At 36.7% G+C, this 18,537-nt stretch overlaps 1 protein-coding gene and 1 long non-coding RNA gene across 3 annotated transcripts; one reads left to right on the top strand and one right to left on the bottom strand.

The window, feature by feature from the left end:
• The first annotated feature begins 1 nt into the window (after position 1).
• LOC125251717 (guanylate-binding protein 1-like) lies at positions 2 to 12,784 on the top strand. Of its 2 annotated transcripts, none has more exons than XM_048164804.1 (7): positions 2 to 300; positions 5,393 to 5,589; positions 8,514 to 8,641; positions 8,792 to 8,901; positions 9,015 to 9,208; positions 11,976 to 12,218; positions 12,350 to 12,784. In XM_048164804.1, the coding sequence occupies exons 1-7, from the start codon at positions 164 to 166 to the stop codon at positions 12,676 to 12,678; spliced, it is 1,338 nt and encodes a 445-aa protein (XP_048020761.1). In that variant the 5' UTR covers positions 2 to 163; the 3' UTR covers positions 12,679 to 12,784. The 2 variants fall into 2 exon arrangements, with proteins under 2 accessions (XP_048020761.1, XP_048020762.1); XM_048164805.1 differs by lacking the exon at positions 2 to 300 and adding an exon at positions 4,762 to 5,279 and having other exon boundaries at positions 12,350 to 12,781.
• LOC125251718 lies at positions 2,054 to 4,328 on the bottom strand. The gene is made up of 2 exons (XR_007181070.1): positions 3,871 to 4,328; positions 2,054 to 3,000 (listed from the first exon to the last, which is right to left on the bottom strand). It is a non-coding gene; the product is annotated as an uncharacterized LOC125251718 (long non-coding RNA).
• Positions 12,785 to 18,537: the final 5,753 nt, after the last annotated feature.

Raw genomic sequence — 18,537 nt, 5'->3', positions numbered from 1 at the left:
GGTCAAACACGACCAGCGCGACAGATTGCCATGACGGGAAGAGGTATACCCGTGCTTGTCAGTGACCTTTTTTGGAGCAATACCTCCGCGATATCCTCCAGATCGAGGCAAAAGGGGTTACAGTATGCAGTGGAGGGATACATTCAAAATATAAAAATACGCAATGAAGGAGACACGACTACTATCGAGGCTAATGCTTAACTGTTACCGGTCTCAAGCGAAATCTGAGAAACCCCATGACCTGTACCTCAAATGCAACCAGCACAGCCTTGTGGACCAGTCATGCTCTTGCACTGCCGGGTAAGTTCTCTTTCATGTGTTATGGTCTATTATTGTATATTGCGAGTAGCTATTTTGTTCAAATACAAGGGTATGTTAGCTAGCTAAACATGTGCGTCAAAGCCATTCAAAGCTAACTAACATTTCTCTGTTGTTTTGAGAATAGCCGTTTTGAGAATCAGAATCAGAATGTTTTATTTCCATTGTTGATGAACAGAATTCACAAATAGAAAATTGCTTTGGCTTAAAATGTGCATAACAGATAAAATAATAAAATGAAATACATAAAACAAAATATAAGGCATTCAGATATCCATTTTATTTTATTGTATTATCTGTTATGCACCTTTAACTAAGCCAAAGCTATTTCATAGTTGTGAATTATGTTCAACAATGGATATAAAACATTCTGAATCTGAAAACAGCTAACACTAATACTCAGGGGTAGGCTTTCCGTTCATAAAATGCTACATGAAAGATAAAAACAAAATTATTTAAAGTTGCTTGTTGGGGCGCTATGTTCGACTTTGTTGTAAACTGACGAAAAATAAAGTTGGGGAGCTCAAAGACCCAACACAATGGTAATCATAATCCATGGTAATCATAACTTTGGTCCAATTTGTGTTCTTGCCTCTAGTTAGTAGATCTAGACAACACGGTAACTAGTTAGCTGTTAGCCTTACCTTTGAGCAGATGTATTTATGCTTCCTAATGTTCGACTCATTTAACTGGGAGTTGGGCCGTCTATGGAATTACGTTTGTTCCAAAAATAATGAACGTAACTTTTCAAAAAAACTAATAAAAATAGAAATTGAAACTGAATAAAATGTCTTTGAAACTTAAAAAAATAAATCACAGGCAAAATGTTTGACTTTGTTTTTAATACACTGCATGTTTTGCTAACAGTTTCTTTTCTTTCCTTCACTGATCTTTACTTACAAAAGCATTTCCAGAGTTTTCATTTATGCTTCTGAAGTTTTCGTTTACGATGCCAGAGTTTTCGTTCGTCTTTCTGACACAAATCCCTCGCGGGGGCGGGGCCAGCAGTGGTGTGTTCTCATTGGCTTACTGAGTTTTTGATTGACAGCTTCTTCTTGACCTGGAAGTGAAGACGTCAGCGTTGTGTTTACAATTACATGTGTGGAGGTGAGCGTCTGTAAGCGGCTGCTTATTTCATTTAAAGCTTTTATTTATTTTATCTGTATTTATCTGCGGCTTCTACTTTGTCACATAAACTTTTAGGAACGTGAGAGATGTCTTGAGGTTTAATTGTACATTAAAGGTTATAATACTGAAAATATTGCATAATGTCCAATGTTTTCGGAGAATATTTGATTATTTCTGATGATTCTTCTCTATTGTTGGGTCTGATTAGGTTGTGCTGTTACAGTTTAAAGAGAATACTAGTATCATATACATGTATATATTCAGCCGTCAAGAAAGTCTCACTCCAACCAGGTAATCAAGGTTGGCAACCATGGCCATCACTCTACCCATTGTTAGCATATGCACACACCATCACAATTAATGATCACTCAATTCTGAAGGATTCAAACAATATGAAAATAACAGTCGTGGCTTGCTTTACGATCTTGTTGCCATTTTTTATCATTCTAATAATTTTATTTAGTTAACATTATCATCTAACATATAAAAGTAGATTTTTTTAAACAATTATCAACAGTTTCAATTGTGACTTATATATATATATATATATATATATATATATATATATAAAACCGGTTGAATAAATGAAAATATGAATCAATTCAAATAAATTTAAATTCTTTATTGTCACTACAGCATACACACAAGTATAAAAGTGAAAGTGTTGGATGCAATTATGTTGTGAAAGGAACGACCAGAATCCACAAAACACTAACTGCATATTCATGTAATCCACAGTATTCTCATGATATACAGTACATTACTATAAAAATGCACAAGCACCTATTATAGAATACACGTGTAAAATTCATAAAATTCATTTTATTACCATTTTTTTAAACTATAGTGAATAAACTTAATGAATGGAATGAAATGTTCATGTTGTCTGAATACATTTTTGGTTTGACTGTATGACTTTCTTTCTCCACATAAGCACAAATATCTTTAAGAAAATAGTCCATCTCTGTGTCCATCTCATAAGTGGACTGTAACCCATACACGTATGATGGTTGGGAAACGATTGTCAATAATTAAAACAGTTTAAATTATTAGTATTTTTCTCATCTATTGTTTCACTTCAGAAGACATTGATTCATCCACTGGGGTCGCATGGATTAATGTGTCTTTAGGACTCGAAGACATGTATTATTTTCCTAAAAATCCTAATTCATGTTTATCTGTAGAAAGAAAGTAATACGCATCTTGGACGGCATGAGGGTGAGTAAAATATATGAGAATTTTTTTGGGGTGAACTATCACTTTAACATTCATATGTTGTTGGTATGCTAATCCAAGATCAGTATGGACTAATAAGAATAAAGTACAACCTCTTGTGTGTTTGTGAACTGTGTCTTGTTTTAATCTAGAGCTCCAAAAAAATTAAAATATTTGCATAATATCAGGTGTCTGAAGATCAAGATCCCAGTCAGTCAAAGGTGATGTGTCTGAACAAAATAAGATTCTTGTCTGATGGGGACAGTGGATCTCTGGGGCTACCACTCCCTTCTCTGGGTCAGCAACAGAATGTTGTTAATGGAGAAGTTGCTCCACTCCCTGGAAAATAAGAAATCAGATGTATTATAATCTAACAATACAAACTGCTTTGAATTCCCACATAACAAATTATGCAGACTTAAAATATTTATTTCAAACAAATTATATATAATTTCAGCCATAATTACTTTCATGTATTAGGTTTTGCATTTAGCCAGTAGGCCTACTGTGCAAAAGTCATAGCTTTGTTGTTTTAGCAATGTTTTAATGACCACCCATGTTTATTTTTTGGTCTTTATTACAATGTAAACAGAAAATACAGGAAATTTGCACACAAAAAAAATCAGAACAAAATGGATTCTATAAGCAAAAAATCAGTATTTAATGTGACCTCCTAGACTTCCAGTTTTTTCAAAGGAGAAACTTGTGATCAGATTTTGAAAGTTTTCTTGGCCTTCCAGTCATTTTCCATTCCATTTAGGTTTGAGAGAGCCAGGTTCTCACTATTACTCAAGTGTAAGGAGAGGTCACTAAATACTTGCCACTTTAGCCTGTAGAAGTCTTTTTTTTCCCTGTTTTTTAATAATGCTTACAAATTTAAAGTATTTCCTGGTCATATTATAATAAGAAGACTGAAAAAAAAAAATTATATGGTCACTATACCATTGCTAAAACAACATCTAATGGTGTCCTAAGACTTTTGCACAGTACTTTATATGTATTATTATTAAAGACTACCTTTTCCCCTTTAAATATGATCTAATCAAAGGCTGTATGTACAGTACATAACCAGATCCTGTAATTAAATCAAGACAACACTGCTGTATAAAGTGGGCTCTAAATGAGCTCTAAAATACCTCTCCATCTGAAAAAAAAAAGCAAGTAATGTTACTTATATTTATTTTTTAAACGTAAAAAATGCTGACTTACCGCGAGTATCCAGATAACGACGATGACTGATGATAATGATGATTATATCATTCGTCTGTGCTAGGCCTAAGAAATCATCTCACCATAGTAGCAGCAGCTACAGATAAAATAATAAAAACTCCTATCTTTAATAAGAAGCCGCTTACAGACGCTCACCTCCACACATGTAATTGTAAACACAACGCTGACGTCTTCACTTCCAGGTCAAGAAGAAGCTGTCAATCAAAAACTCAGTAAGCCAATGAGAACACACCACTGCTGGCCCCGCCCCCGCGAGAGATTTGTGTCAGAAAGACGAACGAAAACTCTGGGATCGTAAACGAAAACTTCAGAAGCATAAATGAAAACTCTGGAAATGCTTTTGTAAGTAAAGATCAGTGAAAGAAAGAAAAGAAACTGTTAGCAAAACATGCAGTGTATTAAAAACAAAGTCAAACATTTTGCCTGCGATTTATTTTTTTAAGTTTCAAAGACATTTTACTCAGTTTCAATTTCTATTTTTATTAGGTTTTTTTTTTTTTTTTGAAAAGTTACGTTCATTATTTTTGGAACAAACATAATTCCATAGCCGTCCACACTGTTTTATCCATTGTAGGCACCGCTCACGTTGTGTTTTCGGCTTTGGGAATGGAAAGAACACAACTCCTCCAGACAATCTCTCGGGGTATCTAGTGTCCGATTTACAAACGCCGTGGGCGCACCGCTTCACCATCTTGGTTGGAGTCAATGTTTGTCGGACCTGCTCACATAGTAACGGTTGCTATGATGTGTGATTGGACAATGGCCGTTTTTGGGGAGGGGCCGGCGAAAGGCTAATTGCAAGTAACGCCGTTTATTGAACAACAAGCAGATAAGGTGACGTCACGTGCATACCCTCTATGCTGGGCTCATCTGGTTTTCTGTCCGTATGGTGTTTACGTTTGGTTCGTTAATAACACACTGCTGGGGGATTTAAAGTAATGCTCTAAAATAATGGTCACCTTAAAATGGTATATAATATTATATATATGGTTGGCCCTGGTTGTTTTTCATGTCCGCGGGTTGAATCGACCCAAAATAACGTGATATTTAGCGCCTGTAATGCGAATTTTACCACCCGGAACACGATTTTTACCATGGGACCCCCCTGAAATGCCATTGGGCTAGTTTTGAGGATCAGTTGGGCGGGTTTTGTTGTGAAAACCTGGGAACCCTGGAACCAACCCAAGCGATGCATACTTTCACTTTCACTCGTTGCAGCATCATTCACTAATGAGCGTGTCTGGTTATGACTCACAAAGAATATCCTGACAGATTCAGTCACAGGAGGAGCCGGCGAGTTTGTGCAGCTCAGAAATGAACGGTATCGCGTTCTGCTGTTAAAAAAACAAATCGCTAACAGTCCTTTGCTCTGTCTCACTTTCAATAAGGTATACGGTTTAATCTTTATTTATTATATTTTATGTGTACGTATGAAATCGCGAGAATGGCTTTGTTTTTATTTTTGTTTTATTCTTGTGCTTTGTTGTTGTTTTTATCGCAGAGTCATGTCTTGTGGTGGGTCCATGTCCGCTCCGGTGTGTCTCGTTGAAAATGATGAAAATGGGAAGCTGTGTGTTAAGAAACAGGCTAAAGACATTCTGGATGGGATCAAGGAGCCGGTGGTTGTAGTGTCTGTGGTGGGACTCTACCGTACGGGGAAATCCTATATTATGAACCGCCTGGCAGGGCAACAGTCCGGTGAGAGAATCTTCTGGAAGTCTTTCTCATGTGCAGAAGGTTACATGCTGATAACAAGGACACTGTGAATGAATGTGTAAAACAGTAACTGGGTCATTCCGTGTCAAATCAAACAAATTTCGGAAACTTCCCCGGGCCAGATTTTTGATTTTGTTAATGTTTTTATTGTAGAAAGACAAACATAAATGGTCATGAAAGCCAATATATGAAATCACAGATGCATTTTTGAGTATTTTGTAGGGGGGTGTGTGTGTGTGTGTGTGTGTGTGTGTGTGTGTGTGTGTGTGTGGGTGTGTGTGTGTGTTTGGCTCCAAATCTTCACCTGAGATTTGGAGCCAAATTAGAGGGTGTAAAAATGACTTTAGAAAGATGGAAGCATCGTTATTTTATTTTTAAACAGAGATTGGTAGGTCTATTAGTAAAATCTGTTGACTTTGTTTCATTATGCCAACGGTGACAGTTCAAAAATAGCAACGTGTTTTTTTGCGTCAAGTTTGCATGCCTATAACTCAAGAAGCTATTACATCTTAATATCCTTTTAGATTCGGTTCTTAAGAACCAGCAAACTTTCCTTTTGGTATCTTTATTTTGAAGGCCCTCAATGGTTCAATCCCAGAGATATGGAGATCTTAATGTGGTTCCATGAGTAATTTGGTAAATTGAAATTTGGTCATTTGGTAAAGTGTAGCAAATTAGCTCAAAAGGGAAAAATTTATAATTAACTCGTTATAATTATAAATATTTGGATCAGTTAACTGAGTTAAGTTCATGTAGTTTAATTAATATTACAATCAATTAATATGTTCATCCAGCAAATACTCATTATTGGTCGTCTATCAACTCAGAAAGGATATTTTCCTTGGCCACAGAAAAATAACTTTGTCTAAGCATGTAGCTGTGATCATAAACATTAAATTGACATTGATTTATAAGCAGATCAGAATCAACTCAAAATGTGCAAAAAAGTTTTATTGGTAACACTATAGAAGATCCTTCATTAATGAATAACCACACAGGAACAAATGTGTAATGCATTATTAACACTCTACTACTGTAGTAACTAACAAGAAACTCTTGCTAATTAATGAATTAGTAAGTAATAGTGCTCAGTTGAAGGTTATAGTTCACTATTAGCTAATAAGTACAGTTTTTTCATACAGAGAACTACTAAAAACTACTATACAGGTTCATAATTAACATGAATGATGCATGTATAATTAATTCTAAAGTGAAGGTCATGGTAACACTAGTAATGACTGAAGTATCATCAAATCCTTCAGAAGGAATTACTAATTATTTGGATCAGTATTCTAAAGTGAGAAACATGATAACTCTCTAGTAAATACTGGAGTCATTGTAAACTTGTGAGGTTTTTGTACATTTTTGTATGGTAACACTTTATTTTAGGGTCTTTTAACTAGTTACTTATTAGCATGCATATTACTAGAATATTGGCTGTTTGTTCATATTTATTAAGCACATATTAATGCCTTATTCTGCATTCTTTATCCTACCCAATACCTAAACTTAACAACAAACTTACTAATTATTAATAAGCAGTAAATTAGGAGTTTATTGAGGGAAAATTCTTAGTTAATAGTGAATATGTGCTCCCTAAAGTGTTACCTTTTGTATATTTTTGTACAGTAATTCCTTCTGATGTATTTGGTAACACTTAAGTAATTACCATGGTCTTCACTTTAGAGTACTGATCCAAATAATTAGTAGTTCCTTTAGAATTATGTAATTCTTGAGTTATTACTATCCAATACTTTACAAAATAAAACCTCAAAAGTTTACAATGAATCCAGTATTTACTAGAGAGTTATCATGTTTTTCACTTTAGAATACTGATCCAAATAATTAGTAATTCCTTCTGAAGGATTTGATGATACTTCAGTCATTACTAGTGGATTGCCATGACCTTCACTTTAGAATTAATTATACATTATGCATCATTCATGTTAATTATGAATCTATATATAGTAGTTCTTAGTAGTTCTCTAGGAGGTATGAAAAAATAGTAGTTACTGATTAGCTAATAGTGAACTACGACCTTCAGCTGAGCACTATTACTTACTAATTCATTAATCAGAGTTTCTTGTTAATAGTAATTACTAGAGTGTCAATAATGCATTACTCTTTTGTTCCTGTGTAGTTATTCATTAATGAAGGATCAGTATTCTAAAGTGTTACCATTTTATTTAACTAAATCACGAACACATAACTAATCTAACAAACACATACACACAAATCACACATAAAGGGGAAATGAGAAAGTGGGAGTGAAGATACCATAGCATAACAGGGGAATGGAGCTATGAAAAGAGTAAAGAGTAATTTAACAAGCTGAAAAAACCATCAGTTTCTCACTATATAAATCACCTTTGTTAACAAAGGGGTTCACAACTTAATACTAAGTTGCTGTTTAGTGTTCAAATGTAAGATACTTGCAATTGCCTTAGCTGTTGAAGAGCGTCCGGATATGCAGTCTTGAGAGACATTCTTGATTGTTCGGTCCGATGGTGCTGAAGTTGTAATCAATATCTTATGCATTGAATGAAGAAATGATGACAAAATTTCTCTGTCAATTTGACCCTGTTGTGGTCAAGGAACTAAAGTTTTTTATTTTTATTCATAATTTGCTTTAATTATCATTTCTCAACAAGAACAAGAAATAGAGAAAATATTATTCATAATCAGAAAACTTTTATGAGGTTGTTAGTGACAATTACAAAACAGGAAATGGCATCACAAACAGGATATCATCTAAACATTTTCTTTAAAATAGTATGTTTTTATGAAACAAAACCAATTTTATATTAAACAAATATTATATTACTGAATTCTGGACTGGCAACTAGATTTTTAAAATATTTGTTTTTCATCTCAAACATCCTTATATGTTATTGTGATTGTCTCAGGCTTTGCTCTCGGTAACACTATTGAGTCAAAGACCAAAGGCATCTGGATGTGGTGTGTCCCTCACCCCACTAAAGAAGGACACACTCTGGTGCTGCTGGACACAGAGGGACTTGGTGACATGGAGAAGGTGAGGAGGAAGACCTTGAGATGAGAATGAGAAAATTCACTGCACAGAATAATTTGGACTTTACACTGTTTTAAACTGAATGGTCTGAATGCTAGTAAAGGTAAATAAGTGGCCACTTATTCTGTAGCTGACGGACTGTTAATGTTTCAGGGGGATGAGAAACATGACACGTGGATCTTCTGTCTGGCTGTTCTTCTCAGCAGCACTCTAGTGTACAACAGCTTAGGGACCATTGACAACATGGCACTGGAAAAGCTGCAGTATCCTTCTCACATGCACAATAAACAAATAATAAATATGCACATCCACTGTAATAAATTAAAAACACTCTCATAGCATTAGTGTAATTCTTCCTGAACAGTGCTGAATGTAGCTACGTTACAGAGCTGACGGAGAACATTCGTGTGAAGGCAGAAGTGAGTCGAGATGAGGACGACTCAGCAGATTTCATGCGTGTTTTCCCATCTTTTGTCTGGGCTGTTCGTGACTTCACTCTGGAACTGAAAAAGGGGGATGACCAGATAACATCAGATGAGTATCTGGAGAGTGCATTGAAACTCAAAACAGGTGAGAAAAAGAGTTGGCATTAAACACATACAGTACATACTCTTTTACTTACAGGCACACTTACAAAAACACCATCACAGACCATTTTTGCCCTTTCAAAAACATTTGAGACCAATTAGAACAATATTACAGTAAATTCTATGATTGTCTTAAGGCTACAATGTGCAGCTAGTGACACACTAGTCATAATGACTGTCTCCAAACAAGTTTTCCCCCAAAAAAATCTCCAAACTAATTCCTTTGGCTGAGCTTAAATTGGCACTCATAAAATAATACAGTGTTTTCCAACCCTTTGGATCGCTTCACAATCTGACCGATATATTACTGGTCTTGAAGTCTTTACTTATGAGCTGATGAGTTAAATCAGGTGTGTGTGATTAGGAAGAGTTTGAAAATGTGCTGGTGTGCCTCCAGGAACAAGGATGAGAAAGAATAATCACTGATATAGGGTGCTTGTCAAATAGAAGTCTTGATCCTATTCGAAAGAAGGAAGGAATCCAAAGATAGCTTTACTTCCTGTTTCCTGAATCTGATCGATTTTTGAAGGCAGCATGGATGTATCCTTCGCTGCCTTTGATATCCCACAATCCTGTGTAAATGTATGTTTTTGACCAACGTTTTCCACTTTTGATGTCATTTCTAACAAGAAATGAGTAATTAGTAAATAAATATTTGCTTAGTTCTCGCCAAAGATTGCTCTATTTTGCTGTAGATCAATAAACCGTTACGCTGCCTCATTTCTGTCTGAAATCAGTTTCGTAAGGTGCCTTTGTGCACAAATGCTGCCTGCAAAGTCATTGCCTTCCTAGTCCAGTTCTTCAAAGGCTTGTAGGCTAGTGTCCTTCTCAGCATTAAATGCTAGAATGAAACAGTCTAGTAAAAGCACATGGCTACGTCACACATGTTCCCGTCCCCACAGTCACAGCACGAAAAAATACTATTAAAAATTAATTTTGGAAAAATACTTTGTATTAAAAATCTCGGTCCCACTTTATATTAAGTGGCCTTAACTACTATGTACTTACATTTAAATTAAGCTTTTAATACAATGCACTTATTGTGTACATACATGTTTTTACATTGTACTTATATTTTAAAACAACTGCATGTAATTACATCTGTAACTAATTTCTGTAATTACATTTATAATTACACTGTTGACCCATCCCTTACACCTTACCCCTACCCTTAAACCTACCCATACCACCAAAGCTTTCCTTAACCTTACCTGTATCCCACTTCAATAGCAGCAAAAGTGTTTTGCAATTCAATATGAACCCAATAAGTACATTGTACTTATTTTTTGATGTAAGTACATTGTAGTTAAGGCCACTTAATATAAAGTGGGACCAAAATCTCATTATTAACTGGCTTTCTATTAATGCAATACAGTGAATGACAACCATCTGTGGTCTCCCAGTGACTTAAATTATTGGCTGCTTATTGTGAAGTGATTCATTTTACACCAAAACAAAAGATAACATGTAAGCCCTAATCTCCAATAACATAGTTTTTGTCTTACATTTCGCAAATGAACTCAGACAAACTAAGGATTGTGGGTGATTGAAGGACGCGAAGGATACACCTGATACATCCTTCAAAATGAGCTGAATGAAGGATGCGAAACAAAGGCTGCCTTCCAAGGATCCTTCAAATGGAGATGTAATAATGATGTGGCAGCCGAGATATGAATCTTTACTAGAACACAGACTTCCGCACTCACAATATATAGAGTATATACAGTACACAGCATAAATGAATGCACCCCCTCTGAAACTTCTGAAAGTCAGCAATTACTCAATTACTTAGAAGACATGTTTGGGTTCTTTAGAGATATAATGTTCCAGGAAATCTGCTTAATCAATTACCAAAGAAGCATGTCAAAATTATTCAGGAAAATAAGATTTTCTTATCAAAGTGATAAAATGTTGTGTAGCAAAAATGAGTACACCCTCCTAAAAGTTACTAAATAAAACAAAATTTTTCTCATGAGATCAATAATCAATAATGTAACATGCATCTAAAATGTTATGGTGTTACTAGAGGAGGAGTACAATGAAAAGTACCTGGTTCCCACAGTAAAGTTCAGTGGTAGTAAAGCTCTTTTATAGGGATGTATGAGTGCTGAAGGTGTGAGGGAGTTGTGCTTTATCAAAACTGTCATGAATTCCCACACCACTTTGTAATTTAATACACAAACATGAAACAGGATTTGTTACCATTTCTTCATTCCCTGCATTGTTGGGCATTTTTTCAACATGACAATGAGGATATGGATTCTCCCAAGGTGAAAACCCTTCTGTGGACAATCTTAACACTCTTGAGCGCCTGTGGGGAATTCTGTAGAGACAAGTTGAGCAACACTCCCCATTAAAGATCAGGGCATATAAGGAGCTCATCATCCAGGACACTCTGTGCCAAGAAGGGTCAGAGCAGTATATTCAAAATTATGGAGGGCATACTAAGTAGAATATTATACATTTGAATACATTTGTTGAATTAAATCTAGGGTGTATTAATTTCTGCAATCCTTAATGTATACAAAATTGGCTAATTTACTTATTTTATGGCTATTAATGAAATACATTTCTCAGTTTTTATTATGTATATGTTTAATACATTTTTGTTTTTCCATCTTTCCATAAATTGTATTAGTGATCATAAAGAAAATACATCTTTTGTATTTGTTCAGAGGGGGTGTACTCATTTATGCTGTGCACTGTATTATGATTCAATAATTATGTTACTAATAATTATCTTATTTTAGGTAGCTCAACTCAGACTGAGCGGTATAACCTGCCCCGCCAATGTCTGCGTAATTTCTTTGCGGTGAGAAAGTGCTTTGTGTTCCCTCGGCCGGCTAGTACAAAAAACATGAGAAGAATGGAGGAACTGGAAGAAAACGATCTGGATTCAGAGTTCCTTGAGCAGGCAAAAACATTTTGCTGTTACATTTACGACAATGCAGAGCCAAAAGTAGTCAGTGGAGGCCGTACTATTACTGGAACAGGTGTGTACCGCATTAGAAACCCTTGAGAACAAATTTATAAAAGTTTTGAATCTCTTGAGAACCAATGACCAATGGTCTGTGTATAATAAAACAAATACAAATGACTGAATTATGGAGTTGTTTCCTGACAGCTCTGGGGAATCTTACTGAGGTTTACATAGAGGCGATCCGCAGTGGGAAGGTTCCATGTTTGGAGAACGCAGTCGTGTCTCTGGCTAAGATCCAGAATGTACGTGCAGTGGAACAGGCCCTGGAGTCCTACATGACCGAGATGCTCAGCATGGCTCAGCTTCCTATGGACCCTGAAGATCTGTCCAACATCCACACAGTCGCAGAGAAGAAGGCCACTGTAGTTTTCATCGCCATGTCCTTCAATGACAATGACCAGATCTACCAACAAGAGCTCATGGTAAAATTTGATTATTGTTGTATTCTGTTTGAATTTACATATAAGCATTAGCTAGATTTAGCTAACTTTTCATACATTTTATTTAAAGAAAATTCCATGTTGTTTAAAGGATTAGTTCACTTTCATATTAACATTTCCTGATAATTTACTCACCCCCATGTCATCCAAGATGTTCATGTCTTTCTTTCTTCAGTCAAAAAGAAATTAAGATTTTTAATTAAAACATTCCAGGATTTTTCTTCACTTCAATGGAGCCCAAACGGTTGAAGGTCAAAATTACAGTTTACAGCGATCCCAGACGAGAAATAAGGGTCTTATCTAGAGAAACCATTGCTCATTTTCAATTTTTTTTTTTTTTTTTTTTTTAATTTTATATGTTTAACCATAAATGCTCATCTTGAACTAGCTCTCTTCTTCTTCTCTATTTGAATTCCAGCAGTGTAGATGCTGCTAAGTGTATTACTGCCCTCCACAGGTCAAAGTTTGAACTAAATTCTCATATACAATATGCTAGTGCAAGTATATAACAATTAGTTCAAACTTTGACCTGTGGAGGGCAGTAATACACTTAGCAGTGTCTACACTGCTGGAATTCAAATAAAGAAGAAGAGAGCTAGTTCAAGATGAGTATTTATTGTTAAAACTTATATAATTTTTCTTTTTCTTTTTTTTAGAAAATGAGTTTTGGTTTCTCTAGATAAGAGAGATTCCCCGTCTGGTATCGTTTAAAGCCCTTTGAAGCTGCAATGAAACTGTAATCTGTAATGTTTTCATCAAAAACCTTAATTTCTTTTTGACTGAAGAAAGAAAGACATGAACATCTTGGATGACATGGGGGTGAGTAAATTATCAGGAAATTTTAATTTGAAAGTGAACTAATCCTTTAATACAAGTGAAGCTCCTTAATGTGGATTACCATAGAAAAAATGGTTGTAAACTTTTGTGACTATATTCTCAATGTCAATTCTCAGTTTATCGCCGACATGCCTCCCACAGTTGTGTAGAACATGGGCCATCCAGTTAGCCTTGATAATTGAAGCATTCCTGTCCGTCAGTTTTTTTGATACACTGAGTTATGCACACCATAATTAACGCTGGCGTTATCAGTCGAGTATGCAGAGATCCGTTCTAAACCCAGGTTTCTGTCCTCGAGCCTTGAAACGACCTAGTTAAAAATTGCATCATCATAAAAGTCCAACAGTTTGTTCTGCACTCCTAGGTCGGGTGTGTTATATCTTTGGATATCATGGTTTGATGCATCAGAAGCAATTGAGAAAGGTGGAAGAGAATCCGGTCTATCTGCAATCATTGGCGTATTTAACTTTTTCAAGCATGTTTCTAAAGATGCTGGTGTAAGCACACTTGTAACAATGGATGCACTTTTAGTTCTTCCACAAGCAAGCTTCTTTGTTATTTCTGAATCTGGGAATATGACCGGGGCTACTTTAGTAGTACAGTCGCCTGACCTATACGACAAACCATGCTGCACATTATGGTAGACACTTGTCACTTCAGCTGCTGTGATTTTATTTTGGTTGCTATCTTTTGGTGGAGAGAAAAAACTTTTTTTTTTTTTCTTTGCTGTGCATTTTTCTTGTGACTTTACCCATCTCCATTCCTCCTTATATCCCCCTCACCTCCATGCGTGATGGTAAAACTTCGGTGGCATACACTGCAGGGGCGGTTTCTTCATTAGGGCAATAGGGCGACGCACCACCAAAGTGAGAAAGGGACGGATTTTTCAATCACATTCAACCACAGAGTTATGCTAGCTGTCACTGCTAGGCTGTTTGTTCTGCCTCTGGATATAGTCCAATCAGCGTCGAATCACGCTCTGTGGAGTACCGCCTCTTTTTGGGCATTTCAGTCTGGCGGAGATTTGCCGAGAGGGAGTAAAATCTTTGCGTGGCAGGGAGAGCTGCCACTGGACCTGCCACGGTTATGTGCGCCTGCCTCGGGACCTGCCACGGTTATATGCGCCTGCCTCGGGACCTGCCACGGCTATATGCGCCTGCCACTGGACCTGCCACGGTTATGCGCGCCTGCCCCGCGACCTGCCACGGTTATATGCGCCTGCCTCGGGACCTGCCACGGCTATATGCGCCTGCCTCGGGACCTGCCACGGCTATATGCACCTGCCACTGGACCTGCCACGGTTATGCGCGCCTGCCCCGCGACCTGCCACGGTTATATGCGCCTGCCTCGGGACCTGCCACGGCTATATGCGCCTGCCTCGGGACCTGCCACGGTTATATGCGCCTGCCTCGGGACCTGCCACGGTTATGCGCGCCTGCCCCGCGACCTGCCACGGTTATATGTATGGCAAGCCAAAGTACTTTGTGTGCCAAAACGCGCGTTCTCGGCGTGTGATATGCTATTAAAACGCGCGTTCTGGACGTGCGCTTTGGAGTGACCAAAAACGCGCGCTTTTGACGTGCGTTTATCATAACAAAAATGGGCGTCGAATACGTGCGTTTTGAGTCAGACAAAACGCTCGTTATGAACGTGTGAACAGGTAAACCAAACAGGCAGTGCAAACGTGTGTTTAAAGTGTCCATCAGGCGAAGAGAACGCGCTCTTTCCTTAGAGTTCTCAAAAGTGCATGTCGAAAGCGTGTGCTCACTCTTTAGGGCTTTGAGTCTGTTATGTTTTTGTCCGCTATAGGTTTAGGACAGTATTATCATTAAACTCAACCAAAACAACATGGAATTGTCGAGGATAAATTTGGCAGATGATTATAATGGTTGAGTTATAATCCATAATAATTAATATGAAATATGCATATGAAAACGTAAAACTATTATTTAAAATAGCCGTGGGGGATTACAGTGGATATTCCTTCGATCAAGGCCAAAACTTTGTAAATTTGTAAGGAGCCAATAAAATACTACACCATATGTGTGATCATCTTGGCTATATATTACGGTGGCGTATTGCCTCATACATAATATTTTTTTCCCTCAATTATGTCGTTAAGACATCTTTTCTCGTAATAACGAGAATTTATGTTGTTAAGACATCTTTTCTCGTAATAACGAGATGTTATGTCGTTAAAAACGACATTTTGTTGGCATATATGACGTGAATGTATAGGCTATACCTTTATCTGATCTATAATAGAGAATTTATCATGCCTTTATCACACTTCCGCACTCGAAAAGCAGAAGCAAATATAGTGTAAAATACCTTTAGATGCCTGTATCGATGGCAATGCCCATAGAGTTATGAACACAATATTATTGTTTTATTGCCGTGTAGCCTATGCAGTTTCTAATAGCCTAATAAAACACAGTTTTATTATTTAGCATTACTTACTTTCTGGAAAATAACTCGCACCTGATTATGCCACATGCACAAAGTCAGAATTAAGTTTTTGAGAGAAAAAAAATATCATTGGTGTTTCAGTCGCATTTTATTATAGGTCTATTCAAAAATAATTTTGCTAAAATACACAGGCCTGCAAAAAAATACAAAAATAATGCTATATTGTCATAGACCTATTTATCAAAATAAAACTGATGAATGAAAGTGGAGACAATACCTCAAAAAAGGTCTTCTGTGAACGAAGAAAAAACAAGATGAAATCTTATAAAAGGAATAAATAGCCTATTTCTAGCTAGGCATACACGAAATATATTAAACCTAAATAATTAACATATTAAGAAAATGAAAGAAAAAAAATGCGACAAGTAGACCATTGTAGGGAAAACACCCTAGGAAGTAAAATTAGCTCAAATGAAATATTTATAGGGAATTATAAAGAGTTGTTTAGATTACGACCGAGCAACTGATTCGTCCAGCGTTCATTTGCTCGAGCCGTAATAAGCTCTTGTAACGGATATAAATATCCAACACTCGTGAAAACCCTGATTAAAGCAGGTAGCTTGATCACAGTTTAAGACATTAAATCATAAAGCACATAATACAAGACACTTTCTTTTTAAAATCTACAAGAGATTTTATTTATTCTAACACAAACTAATCTAACACAAAGGCACGCACATACACACACACACACACGCACATACATTCATACGCGTTGCAGTAAGAAGGAAATGAGAGAGAAAGAGTTTTGAAAGAGAGAGAGAGAGAGAGAGAGAGAGAGAGGGTGATCTGATTAACCGAATTCCTATCAATGCATTTCAAAGACCAGAACGAACCATGAATCATTCATTTAAATGCACCAGTTCAGTTTTCATCTGGAGGTACTTGCTTGCGTTGGCTTAAAGGTGAATTTCCCTCGTCGTGCAGAGAGGGGTTTCCCAAGTCGATGATTGGTCCAGATCAGGTCCGTGTGGAACAATGAAGGAAGTCTCTTTGTCGCTGGAGTTGAAGCGGCAAAAGTCGTTGGTTGAACTTTGCGGCGAAACTTAGGACACGAGACTTTCAGCGGTAAAGGAGAATTAAGTAAAAGAAAAGAAAAGTGAGTGAAGGTTGAATGGCTTGAATGAGCTGCTTGTCTGTTCTTTCTTGTTACTCCATTGTTCTTGGTACTTGTCTTGGCTTCTTTTCCCAGAACAGAACCAACTCCCTGTTCGTTTACTAACCAACTTCTCCCCCGTTTAGTGACCAACCTCTCCCCCCAACTTCTCCGTTTACTATCTTGCAATATGATCATTTAAACTTAGTTGTTTGTCACACCTCTGAGGAGTCCTGGCCAATCAGACATTGTCCTGTTTCAAGAGGGCCTTCCTCTGACCCCAATAAAACATAAGTATTACATCCTGTTTCTGCTTCAGCAGAGAGTGCCATTTTAACATAATTTCTATTAAATGGAATACAATACATTTTAAACAGATTTCATTCAAGCCATGATTTAAGAAAGATGAAAAGAAATAGATCAAGTCCAAATAAGGCATACTTTCAGTCATTCAGTCAAGAGTTAACACATTTACATGAATTGTGAGTGTTCTAAAGCCTAACTGTTTACAGGTAGTACTTGTGGACACATAATGCAAAATGTATGTAGTTAAAAGATGTTTGATAAGTCCGTTAAAATTGTTGGAACAATTTTGAAGCAGATTTATTTGTTCAACAGTCTCTTTGGCTTTCCTGTGAAGTAAAGAAACAAAAGGGTCTGGATTGTCTCTCTGTCTTCTTGGGTGACCCTTTGGTATGTCGCTTCTGCTATCAGGAAGCATGTGTCGTAAAAGTAATCAGCCTGGCTTTATCTGCAGACGGGCCGGAGCCGGAACCCCAATTCTGAATTAGAATTATGTTTTGAAAGAATCATCTGAATGATTCATTTGTCTGGTTCGTCCACAGTTGCTACACCATATGATGAGTTTCGATTCATTTTTGAGAAGTTCACGGAAAGGCATTGCTTGTCTTTATTTTTCAAGCAATGTTTTATTGTGTGAGTGCAAATAATAGTTACAATAATAGTTATACCTACACAGATTCGAATGGTGTTACTCTTATGACCATAAATGTCTGAGTATTTTAAGTTGTTTATGCTTTTATAAGAAAATTCAAGTGAACGCGCCGGCGCCATATCAGTTTTAGCTAGGCTACTATAACTTGACATCGCATGCAGCCTGTTTATTGTCAAAACAAAATACATTCAACCAAATACAGAAAAAGCCACTGCTCATTTTAGTCTGTGTACAATCAGGGCTGAATTTCCCGAAACCTTGTTAACTCTACGTCGTTAACGTTAATACATGTTTCCCGAAACGTTCTTGTATACCTTCTGTAAGTCATACTTTCGTAAGGTTGGTCTGGACCACTCTTAACTATACCTTATCACTGCTGACAGTCTATACGAATATAATTCTGAAGTTGTAATGCACCCAGTGTTCAATTAGGATAATGACAAAGAATAAAATGCAAAGATTCACTTCAAATGTGCTTTAGCTCTGATCCAGAGACAGACGCGCTCAGCTCTTGTCATATATCACAACTATATTT

The sequence above is a fragment of the Megalobrama amblycephala genome, linkage group LG17, assembly GCF_018812025.1.
Source record: "Megalobrama amblycephala isolate DHTTF-2021 linkage group LG17, ASM1881202v1, whole genome shotgun sequence".
NCBI lineage: Eukaryota > Metazoa > Chordata > Actinopteri > Cypriniformes > Xenocyprididae > Megalobrama > Megalobrama amblycephala.
Note: the sequence above shows the minus strand (reverse complement) of the source record. Positions and strands in the feature narration are given on the sequence as shown.

Coding starts and splice junctions, on each gene's coding strand:
- LOC125251717 (XM_048164804.1), top strand. CDS start 164: ATGAAGGAGACACGACTACTATCGAGGCTAATGCTTAACTGTTACCGG. Junction 5,590..8,513: donor CCTGGCAGGGCAACAGTCCG/GTGAGAGAATCT, acceptor TGATTGTCTCAG/GCTTTGCTCTCGGTAACACT. Junction 8,902..9,014: donor ATGGCACTGGAAAAGCTGCA/GTATCCTTCTCA, acceptor TGCTGAATGTAG/CTACGTTACAGAGCTGACGG.